We start from the raw sequence: 12,186 nt of genomic DNA on the forward strand, positions 1-12,186 counted from the left end.
ATCCTATGCTGGCTCTCACCCCTTGCAATACTCCCGAAGCTCGAAGGGGGGGAGTGACCATTTCCGGACAAAACAAAACCCCCCAAAAATTGATATGGGATAAAAACCATTCCCAAGACAAATATTTGTCATAAGAAATATTTTGGGAAAACAAGCCCAAATATATTTCAGAAAAGCTAAATGTCAAGGAACAAAGAAGATACTATAGTACAAAGCTATGGTGAAAAGTACTGTATTTTTAACCAACGCGATTGTTGAGGAGCAGCATTTATGCATTAGTTTTTTAAACAGAAAAACAGAAAACCACACCCTATTTTTGTCCCCCAAACAATACACAATACATGCATTTAAATGACACTTCAGAATAACAAATATGATCTTTATTTTGTTAAACACTGCAAATTTTAAAAATGTATCTGACTCCCCTTCCAATATATTGGCAAACAGAAAGGATTTTCTGCAGCATGATAAATAAGAAATCCAGCAAGACTTCATCTTATACCATCTTTTGATAGAAGAACCCCTAACATCACAAAAACAGCAGTCTTATTACCAAGAGTAAGATTGATTTGGTTGAATTCCCTTGCATTTTTGACACTACCTTCAACATCAGCTTTGCCCAAATGATTCTTCAATTCTTTTTTTCCTGCAACATAGCTACTGTAAAAAAGCTCGAGTGAAAGTTACAGTAAAAACCCTGTAACTAGATAAACAATGACCCTCAATGGATTACTGATTACATGGAAATGTTTGTTTTGATTGATTATTAAAATGGTAAATAAAAGCAAAAACAACAACAAAAAAGAGGAACTATTAGTCATTCTTTTCGAACCAAAACACATTGTTTTTCATGATCTCTACTAAACTAGCAAATTGGACAGGGACATACAATCTTAGTTGTTTATGTCCAAAGAGGGACTTTATCTGCAAAAGTGTGAAGGCCTCAAATAACCATTTATTATCTACAACAGACCATTTTAATTTCCTTACTTGCGACACCCTCCACAACATATTTAATTTATTGATTTCTTAACTACAGGTAGGTAATTTGTAGGCTTTGTTAATATACTGTGCACACTTCATTACTTTGCTAATGTTATGCAGGATAATCATGCACAGACCTTCAGTACTAGCAGCACATATAATAAATTATTTGGGCATTATTTTTCTTTTCCATATGGGTTAACATGTCTCTGTTTTCTCCTATTATTTCAATATTTTGTGAAAAATGCATAACAAGGGAAGGGCCATTAAGTTGAGCAATCTGAAAGTCTTGCCTCTCATAACCAAAAGCTCAGAGTCTAGCAATATCTTCATATGCAGCCCTTTTATCACCTTTTAAAGTTTTTGCAAATCATGCAGGCAGTTCTGATGGATAACCAGCATAAAGCCTCTTCTCCACTTTCAAACTTTAAAAAGTGCTTCATAATCATGTGGAAGTATGATTTAAAATTACAGGTTACCTTGAAAATCAGAGGTCTGAATTATAAAAGTAAACTGCCCTTATAGCTTCATCATCCTATATATGTAAACAAAGTCCCAGCTAACTAAGGAAAAAGCAAGTTTAAGGTTTTTGTAAAACATATTTACAGCTTTCTTGTACACCTAGAATAGCTTCCCAATGTTTTCCTTTTCTCCTCTCCCATTTATGACATTCAATGAAACAATGTAATTTTGCAAAATTAAAAGGGTTCCTGTCTTATTTTTGCCTTCAGCTTCATGTTCGAGGCACATACTTTTAGACTCAAGCACTATAATGCATAGTGGAAATCGCCAATTAAAACAGCAACAGCAATGGAATACATTGCAAATGAGAACACCTGTCATTTAAAAATTAAATGTTTTTGTAAACACTGTCACACTGCAATGCTGTTTTAGGTGAGTTATGTAAGGCTTGCATTAACATGCTGATTATATTTTTTCAGAATATTTTTAATGATCTAAACATTGTCACAGGTTCAACTCAATTAAAATATACCAAAAGTGGACCGGTGGCATACACATTTGAATTTTGCAATCACAATATGTCTATAAAGTGTGAGTAAATTTTTGATTTGTTTTTATACAAATCTTTTTTATACTAAAACTTAAAACCCCATACACTCCCCTGATATCCCATAATAAAACAAACCCAAACCTTCATAAGACAATACTGGCATGTTTTTGCATCTTTTTTCCCCTACAGTTCTATTTATATCACTAAATCCATGGTGGCCAATGTATTCACAGGCTGAAAGAGAGGATATTATCACACACTCCAGAGTCAACAGTTAAAACAGAAGATTTGTTATGTTTATAAGTAAGATCAGGGACAATGTTAGAATTACATATATAATAAGAAAAGCTGTTCTGATGATACATTTAGAATGTCAGTGTCACTTTTTATAGCCTTCAACTATGTGCTTTAGCTTTATAAAACAAATTTTAACTCCTTAAAATTTTTAACATTAGCAACATTGTTGTTGTTAAGTCTAAGGTTTCTGTAATTTCTGAATTAATGTTTAACTGACCTGATGGTTTTATTTTATTTTTAGGGAAATAGAATATACCCATTAGTACTTATGTTCAATGATTTGAAATGTCTCTAATTTGACTTTTCTAAAAAAGGCTATTAGAAAGGTAAAATTAACTGAAGTTGAATCTGCCAAATACAAATTGATATTTCCGAGCTTATGTTCTAATCCTAGATATAATGGCATAAATTCTTCTAACAAAAACAGCTTCTACATCTGTATAAAGCCCTGACAAGATTTAAGCATTGTTTTGATTATGACTGTCCTCTGTGTGCCTCCAATTTACTTTTACTCAGGAATGTTCAAATGATTCTATATAGCACAATGCTACTACAATTCTGTACTATGATAAGCTTTTTTGTTGCTTTTTAAATAAAACCAACAAATACCTAGTCAGGAATAAACTGAAAAAAATTTACATTCCTCTCTTTAAAAAGTAAATAAAATAACATTATTTAAAATGTGAATCAGCTATAAGACATATTATACAATTACATAGATACATATCATCACAGCACAATCAATTTGCCAAAAATTGATGAATATAAAGCCAATATGGATGTTGGCATATATGTATGTACAATGATTATAGCATTCATAATTGCACTATACCTACAATCAGTTTCCAATTATAAGGTGTTTTATGAGGGAACAAAAACTAGCAACTATTCTTATTAATGTTGTTTTAGAGTAGGGAGTATTAAGGATGAAAAACATCTCATTAGTATTTATTGTTAACTTTGTTACTCAAGTAATAAGAGATTGTTTTTCCACCTCTCCTTCGCTGTTGAGAGGCAGCAGCTTCTGTGCTAAGTGCACCCTATTGCTACTTGGTAATGTAAGTAATTCAATGTCTGACCTCAGAGTTCTCTGTAGCTTGCTAGCAATCATGCACCTGGTCAAAAAATACCTTTCAACCCAAGCTGCTCATTGATGGGTACTACATTTTTGTTATTAAAAATTTTCATGTTTAAATTTCAAGAGTGATTTGTATTAAGAAATGTTTCTAAAGAACATCAAGAGAGACTATTTTGCATGAAACCTATAAAATGTCTGTGAATGGGTTAAGAGGCAACCTTATCAAGAAAGGTTTCTGAATGTGATCATTCATCAGTAATAAACAAGGTGCTTGATATTATTAGAAAAAACATTTTATGCAATCTCATGCCATCTCTGACATAAGGAGAGATTTAAGCTGTCTTCTATACACGTATACTGAGTAGCATATTCACTCACACTGTTGTTTTTGGCATTAGAAAATGGAACACAATAAAAACAGGAACATATTAGTTAAAACTATGTTTATCATTTGGCAGTTGACTCAATCAGGTCAATTCCCAATCCATTAGTTTGGCATTTCAATCACTATCTTATGTTTCAAAAGTATTGGTTTCATAAAAAGCCATATTTGGCAAGATTTTATACAGCAAAAAAATTTCTTTTCTACCATGGAAAAACACTTTTAAAAAGCTCTAACTTGAGAAAAAATGCACGCAACTGAAAAATAAACCCCTTCCCCTGTTTCTGGACGTAGCCACTGAGGAAAATGTAGTGTCCATGACATTTCTACTTCTCATTAGTGAATAAAGAGAAGAGAAAATAATGGCACATGGCAATTAAAAAGAGATTCAGTGATATTCTATGAACATCTGAGGTTTATGTCTTTATTTTATTACTGTCTTCTATGCATCTTTCTGAACTGGGAAAGTATGTTTAAATTCTAAATCCATACATAACTATTTTTAGTTTACAATTCCCAATATTCTAGTCTCAGAAGTGAAGACAGAATGAGAACACTAATTTTAAGAATTAAAAAAATCATATTATCAATACTTCTGATCCTTTAAAGAAAGCATATTCTGTAAAATTTGAATGACTGATCACTTCTGATGATAGGAATTTTCTTGGCCAAGTCACTCAACAGAAAATATATTATCAAGGAATGCAAGTGGTAAAATGGCCATTGTACTTTTAAAACATAGCGGGGGAGGAAGGAAGGAGAGAAAGGGTCAGGGAAAGAGGAAACCTGCTTGATTTTGCTGCGGTAGCAAAAACCTGTTATCCTTTGTGAGTGTATGACTGAGAATTTAGAAACCACTGAGTCACAAGATTTTGCCTAAAAAATAAGAAAATGTACTGTGAATGTACTTCAGCATCTTTTGGTTTTCCTCCATATAGTTTAAATAAAATCATAATATCAACTAAAAAACTCTGAACATTCACAGAGTGCAGGCCAGCAATAAATTAGTATTATGCAACTTGTTTTCACAGATAATCCAGTCCCTATTGTGCATCTTCAATCACACAAAGGTGGTTTTGGAGGGCCTCTTAGGCACAGTTAGACCAAGTTGTATTCCTTCAGGTTTAACTGTAGAATCGTGTCCTTGACAGCAGCAAAGACAAAGCGTATATTCTCTGTGTCTGTAGCACAAGTGAAGTGGGAGTAGATAATTTTGTCACTATCTGGATTCAGGTCTACAAACATCTTCAAGATGAACTCTCGTGCTGCTTGTGCATCCCGTTGTGGTCCTGATAATTAAGAAGAAAAGGTCAGTTTCTCTTAAAGTCAATTCAGTATTTGAGCTTACTTAGGAGGGGAACCTCAGGAGCAGAAAACAGAAGAAAGACTCAGTCTGCTATCCTTGTATAAAAGAGGAAGGGAAAAATTTTACTAACAAATACTACCATTTACTATTTTTTTCCCAATGGGGACCATTATAAAATAAAAATTGAAGGAAATTCCAGAAGTTGATAATAGAAGAGCTCTTCTTTTTGTGCTATCTTCTTTCTTCAATAAGGTGTTAAAAATGGAGAAATGAACTTGATGACCCCACAAAATGAACAACAGAGTAATTAGTTGCTTTATACTCATAAATATATAAAAAAATTAACAGATCTGACCCATATTCGGTCTACTGTATTTAAACAGTACATTCTTTTAAAATGTAGCATAATGAAGTTACATCTTAAACTAGTTTGACACTGTCCCCAATGGAATTTAATTTACTTTAGTGTAGTGGGTTTGGTTCGATTTCCTCACATGGGGCACCAATTCCAATTTCAAACCACCACATTTAGTGATAGCAAGATATCCATGCTCGCTAGTTGAAGCTGTTCAATTGCAAAACTTAATGTTCTAACAAATCAAATGTCTAAATTATATATAACAATTCTATTAAATTTAAACAAAGTCTGTAATTGTCAGAACATGAAGTCTATGTAACCAAACTGCATATTCTGCTTTGCATAAGGCAGAAGGCAAAATAATGACTTCCAATCTATAGGTGTGAGAATTGGTTCATGTTCACAGCCAAAAGAGCAGCACAGAAGTAGGAACATCAGCCACAAGTTATTTTTTCTTATACTGTATGTACATATACTGTTCCAGTGCAATTTTCATAGGCCATTATTCCATTGTCCTCCTGTTTCTGCAATGTGGGTTTCTACAGAATATGTATGTTTGCTGTGCCTCTTTGTCCTATCTCCTCATTAGTTCTGGTCTTGTAATATGACAATATAAATACCAGTACTCCGCTGTTATATAGTTCTGTCCTTCAATGGTTATGAACTCTGTACTTAGTAAGTTAGCATGTGCCCACATAACTTTCAATGACTGCAAAATAAAACTTATTTTTAATATTTAAATACAAATTTAAGCATTTCTAATTTGGATAAATGCACAAATTATGTAACAATGGCATCACAAAAGATAAACTACTTTCTGATATCTATTGGTTGCAAAGCCTTGTGGAAGGAGAACATGATTATACAATATCTTGTAAGCACATGAATATGTATGTGTATATGTAGACATATACACAGACTTACAGATTTTCTGAGATGTAGAGAAGGACATGTAAACATAATCATTTCTCTGAACCAGGGCAAAGAGGACTTCTACATTTTTTAGATGTCTAAACACAACAGGTTCTAGCTTTTAGCTTCATCATATATTCTATCGAAACAGCAGCAAAGTTAATGTCCCTATTATTTTTTTTACTCTTAGGAAGTTTAAATATTTGTAAAGAAGACTCTTACACTTTCAAAAACAATGATTTCTTAAAAATAAGACATTTATTGGTTTAATCAGCTTCCTAGAATTTTGTTAAACACCTTTACAGTGGGTAGGCACAGACAAGGTTGTTCATCTTTTAAAATCTACTGCACTATTTAAAGCCCATATACAAATTTTGCTTGCCTACTAACAAGTCTGGTTATCATAATGTAATTCAAATTTTTCAGACTGGAATTCAAGTACAGAAAACTGAGATTAAAAAGAAAGTTTACCATCTCAGGTATTTAGAAAAAGGGAATGAACCAATGCTAGATTTGCAATGCTAAATGGTTACAATCTAACTAATCTTGGAAAAGAATTCTAATACAAATCGGTAGGTTTCTTGTCCATAGCTCTCTTTTTAGCAGTCTTAAAAGGGTTTCTCTATATGATAGTCAAGTTTTGTATAAAAAGCACTACAATTTAGCTTGGCTACATTAACTTGGAATTGTCAGCATTTATTTTCTTTGAAGACTCTGGAGGGGAGTGCACTCCCACAGATAGATATTTTTTAATTCTTTCCTTCCCAAACATGGTCACTTTTTGTCTTTTTCCTTACTCCCAGCTCTTCATTCCAGTCTTTGAGTTGGTCTTTTGGTATGATCTCTGAAAGCATATCCTCATGTGATACTCTGACCCTTGAGCACATCTCAGTCTCTCATCCAATGTTGTTATGACATACTGTGCAGTACAACTGCTTAGTTTAATCAGTCCAGTTTGCCATCCTGGTTACCATTCCTGATCCTGCCCTGGGTTGACTATATGATGCTTTTATCCCCAATCGTCTTGTTCTGTTTATGCTGAATAATAAGTTCTGCACCTTTAAGACTTGTTCCAGAGAATGAAGCGGGGAGAGAAGAAGCGCACAGTTTGTTTTCAGGCACTGCACTCACTCCTCCACATTCCTGCTCCTGGACTGTTGTTGTCTGCGGATGGACAGGCAGCAGGACAGAGCTCTCCTTTGTTTTAGTTAGTTTTAGCTAGCTGAGGCAAAGAAGTTCCCTGGACTGTGTTTTGGGTTTTTTTTTCCTTTTCTTTGGACCTGTTTAAACCTGCTCTGGACTGAGCACCCAGCAGAGCACCGGCAGCTCGCACCTGTGGCCCATCGGGTTGGGCCTGGGCCACAGCATTTCCAGCACCGGAGGGACTGATAAGAGACTGAGTGAGCCAAGCTGCAACCCGGGGAGGGGACTTTTCTGAGTTTGTAATCTCTTTTGGAGCAGCAAGAGGTTTTATTGTTTAATATTGTTTAGGTTTTATTGTTTGATAAACAGTTTTTTCCACTTTTCTCTAAGGAGGTATTATTTTCCTGAACTGGTTGGGGGAGGGGCCAATTGAATCTGCTTTTCTAGAGAAACCCCTTTGGGGGTTCTCTCCCAAATTTACCTTGAACCAGGACAAATGCTGCTTTCTCCATTGTACTACCCACATGGGAAAAGTGATCTGGCTGAAAAATACCTAATTCTGATGAGTTCTCCAAATGCGTCCATCTTCAACATCTCCAAAAAGGGTGTTGAAACAGCAGAGAGAGGGACACACAGTGACCTGTGCAAGCCAAAGACTTTGCAACTGTCTTGGTTTCAGCTGGGATAGAATTAATTTTCTTCTTAGTATCTGGTTGTATTATGTCTGACTAAGACAGAGTTCATTTTTCCTTAGCAGACCTCACAGTGTTTTGCTTTGCATTGGTAGATGGAAGGGTGTTGATAACACACCAGTGTTTTGGCTACTGCTGAGCAGCACTGTCCCTCTAACATTCCTTACCCTCATCAAGGGGCTGTGAGTGGGCAAGATCATGGGAGGGAACACAACCAAGCCAGCTGACCCAAAGTAACCAAAGAGATATTTCACACCATATGATGTCAGCTCAGATATAAAAACTAAGGGAGAGAGGAGGAACAGGGAGCATTCATTATTCTACAGTGTTTGCCTTCTGGAGCCACTGCTGCACGTGCTGAAGCCCTGCTTCCTGGGAAATGGCTGAACATTGCTCACTGATGGGAAGTAGGGATTAACTTTTCCCTTTGCTTATGTGCACTCAAACATCCACTTTTCTTTTTTTGCTTTAGTAAACTGCTTTATCTCAACCGACTAGATGCTTTCCATCTTATTTTCTGTGCCCTGTCCCACTGGGGAGTGATAGAGTGGCTTGGTGGGCACCTGGCATCTAGCCAAGGTAAAACCACTACACTGGTACAGTGCTGGGTTTTAGATTCAGTATGAGAATAATGCTGATAACACACTGATGTTTTGTTTGCTGCTGAGCAGTGCTTACCCTGAGTCAAGGCCTTTTTAGTGTCTCATGCTCTGCCAGTGAGGAAGTGCACAAGAAGCTGGGAGGGACCACAGCTGGGACAACTGACCCAAAGTAGCCAAAGGGATATTCCACACCATAAAACATCATGCCCAGTATATAAACTAGGAGAAGTTAGCCAGAAGGGGCCAGTCATTGCTTGGGGATGGGCGTCAGTCAGTGGGTGGTGAGCAATTATATTGTGCACTAATTGCTTTTATTGTACATCAATTGTTTTTATTCTGTCCTTTTCATTACTATTTTTATTGTTATTGTCATTAGTATTATGACTATATTTTACTTTACCTTAATTATTAAACTATTTTTATTTCAAACCATGGATTCTGCCTTTTTTCTGATTCTTCTCCCCAGGCATGGAGGAGTGAGTAAGCAGCTGTGTGATACTAAGTTGCCAGTTGGGAGTAAACCATAAGTCATCCACCCCATCTTTCTACCAAAAGAAATCAAATTAAACCATAACCTTCTCTAAGGGGTTAAGTCCAGCAAGATCTGCAGAATTAGACACTTAAATTACTTTCAGGTCTGGCCTACTCGCTATGGCCCTAATTGTCCATTACCTTGTTTTGTTTCCCTTACCCATGGTAAAGGAGAAAAGGAAGAGGGTTTCTCTGAGCTGACTGACTGAAAATCTGACAACCCTCTATGTTGAAATGACTGGCCTAGTAGATGAGGGGAGAGCGGTGGATATTGTCTAGTTGGATGACAGTAACTAGTGGGGTACCCCAGTAGCCAATACTGGATCCAGTCCTATTTACATCTTTAATGATCTGAATAAGGAAGCAAGAGTGTACCCTCAGCAAATTTGTTGGTGACACAAAACTGGGAGGAGTGGCTCCATCCAGAGGGACCTTAACAGGCTGGACAAATGAGCTGACAGGAACCTCATGAAATTCAACAAGAGCGAGTGCCAAGTCCTGCACCTGAAGAGTAACAAACCTAGGCATTAATATATACTGGGGGCCACCCAACTAGAAAGCAGCTTGGCAGAAAAGGCACCTGAGGGTCCTGGTGGATACTAGGTTGAACATGAGCCACCAATGTGCCCTTGACAAAAAGAAGGCAAATGGTATCCTGGGCTGCATTAGGAGAAATGTTGCCAGCAGGTTGAGGGATGTGATCCTTCCCCTTTAATCAGCACTGATGAGACCACACTTGGAGTTCTGTGTCCAGTTCTTGGCTCCTCAGTATAAGAAGACAAGGGCATACTGGAGAAAGTCCAGCCAAAGGCCACAAAGATAATTAAAGGACTAGATGAAAGGCTGAGAAACCTGGGACTGTTTAACCTAGAGAAAAGAAGACTCAGATAGAGATCTTATCAATGCGTACAAATACCTGAAGGGAGCATGCAAAGAAGATGAAGCCAGGCTCTTGTGGATGGTGTTCAGTTACAGAACAAGAAACACAGGAGTTTCCATTTGAACATCAGAAACCCCTTTTTTACTGTGAGGGTGACTGAGCATTGGGACAGGTTGCCCAAAAACGTTGTAGAGTCTCCCTCCTTGGAGATATTCAAAAGCCATCTGGACATATACCTGTGAAGCAGTCACTAGATGACCTTGTTTGAGCAGGAAGGTTGGACTCGATGATCTTCAGAGCTCCCTTCCAATGTCAACTCTTATGTGGGAATTTTGTCTGGTTTCTCTGGACAAGCATTTAACACAGGTTTACCTCTACTTGAGTGATCATAACAAAAGGGCCCGTATAGCCTTCTCACCTGGAGGATGTCATCTAAGGCACCTGTCACACTTCTAACATGAAAATACAAGAATATATTCTATTTAACTGTCAGTTATCTTCTGTTTAGTACTATAAAAATAAACTTACACTGATTCATGATTAAGTTTGGCCTGATCCTGCAGGCTGATCATTGTGAACACATCCTTTCCTTTCAAAGAAGAAAAACATGAAACTTTTTCCTTCTATCACTAACTCGTTTTAAAAATGAGAGATTAATTTTTTTTTTTTTTGTAGCTTTTGAATCTGCTTTTCACTCTCTGGTGTGACAAAAGAGATGTTATTATATGAATATGATTTTTTTCTTTGTTACCAAAGCCTCTACTCCATTACCTTTAAATACCTAGGTTTTCACCTCAGGAGAACTTTCTCAAAGTACAGCTTCTTTGGAAACAGCTGTTTGTTCCACATAATGTTTTCAGGGACAAGCACATTAAATTTCATATAAGTAACATAAAATAATGGAAACAAAGAAGAAATGGTACAATGGTGGGAGAAGTGATATTAGTTTATCTGAGAGCCACAGAGAATTTATTACTTGTATTCAGATTTCCAGCCTTAAACAAAAAACCAACAAAACACAAACCCAATTAAAAAAGAAGAGTATGTGAGATGCTGAGTAGAATGAAAAATGTATTTTTATATAATTTTATCTTTATACTTCAGTTCAAATCCTCACCCCAACTTATAAACAAGGACAAAATAAGGTCCATTGCTAATATGATGTTACTCATCTAGAATCATTAATTTGACATGAAAGGTACTGCCATCTTGTCCACTATTAATGGAGGTATAAGATGAATTCCTAGCAATCTAGAAAATTCCACAAGTCTTCAGTGACTTTAAAAATTTGAAGCATTAAAAACTGTTATTCTTAATAATATTTTCCTTTTCATATAATTTTTTAAAAAACATGACCAGTAAGTCATTCAACTACAAACAAACCATTTGGTGTACTTAGTACAACTTATAAAGAAGAAAATTGATTTAATGAAGAATGGGTGATTGTCTTTGTCCTAAGAACCTCCAAGAAAAATATAGACAACATTATTACATTTGGTCACTACTGCAATTTAAATGGGGCATGAGCTCTGGTGGCAATATACTTACCATCATACTCTGGGAAATAATCAACTAAATGGGAGTACATAATTTTCTCCTCTAAAAGATCTTTTTTATTTAAGAACAGAATGACCGAAGAATTCTGGAACCATGGATACGTGATAATTGTCCTAAAGAGTGCTTTGCTTTCTTCCATTCGATTCTGGAATTTAAAAAAAAAGGAGATACATTTATGCATTTGTGAAAATAACTTTTTTTTTTTTCAATGCAATTCCATTTTAGTTGATAAACATATCCATTTCATGTTTTCCACCTTCTTACCAAAATGTAAGATTTAACTGATGCATTTACAATTCACAGGTATGTGGTATATTAAATATGCAGGCAGTTACCTTTTGCAAATTCAATGACTCAAGCATGATTATTCTTTAGAACACAGGTCATGGACACGATAGCTGTACCAGGTACTGCTGTAAATACTGATTATGCACAGTTATGATCAGTCAAAA

At 35.9% G+C, this 12,186-nt stretch overlaps 1 protein-coding gene across 3 annotated transcripts in view; it reads right to left on the minus strand.

The window, feature by feature from the left end:
* Positions 1 to 346: 346 nt before the first annotated feature.
* The window catches only part of LOC103824735 (guanine nucleotide-binding protein G(q) subunit alpha-like), a 112,745-nt gene continuing 100,905 nt past the window's right edge, over positions 347 to 12,186 (minus strand). For all 3 annotated transcript variants that reach the window (XM_050986431.1, XM_050986430.1, XM_050986432.1), the window contains 2 exons: positions 11,726 to 11,879; positions 347 to 5,042 (listed from right to left, as the gene is read on the minus strand). In XM_050986431.1, the coding sequence (XP_050842388.1) occupies positions 4,852 to 5,042; positions 11,726 to 11,879 (345 nt within the window). In that variant the 3' untranslated portion in view covers positions 347 to 4,851. The remainder of the gene's footprint in view (positions 5,043 to 11,725; positions 11,880 to 12,186) is intronic.

The sequence above is a fragment of the Serinus canaria genome, chromosome W (assembly GCF_022539315.1).
Source record: "Serinus canaria isolate serCan28SL12 chromosome W, serCan2020, whole genome shotgun sequence".
Taxonomy (NCBI): Eukaryota; Metazoa; Chordata; class Aves; order Passeriformes; family Fringillidae; genus Serinus; species Serinus canaria.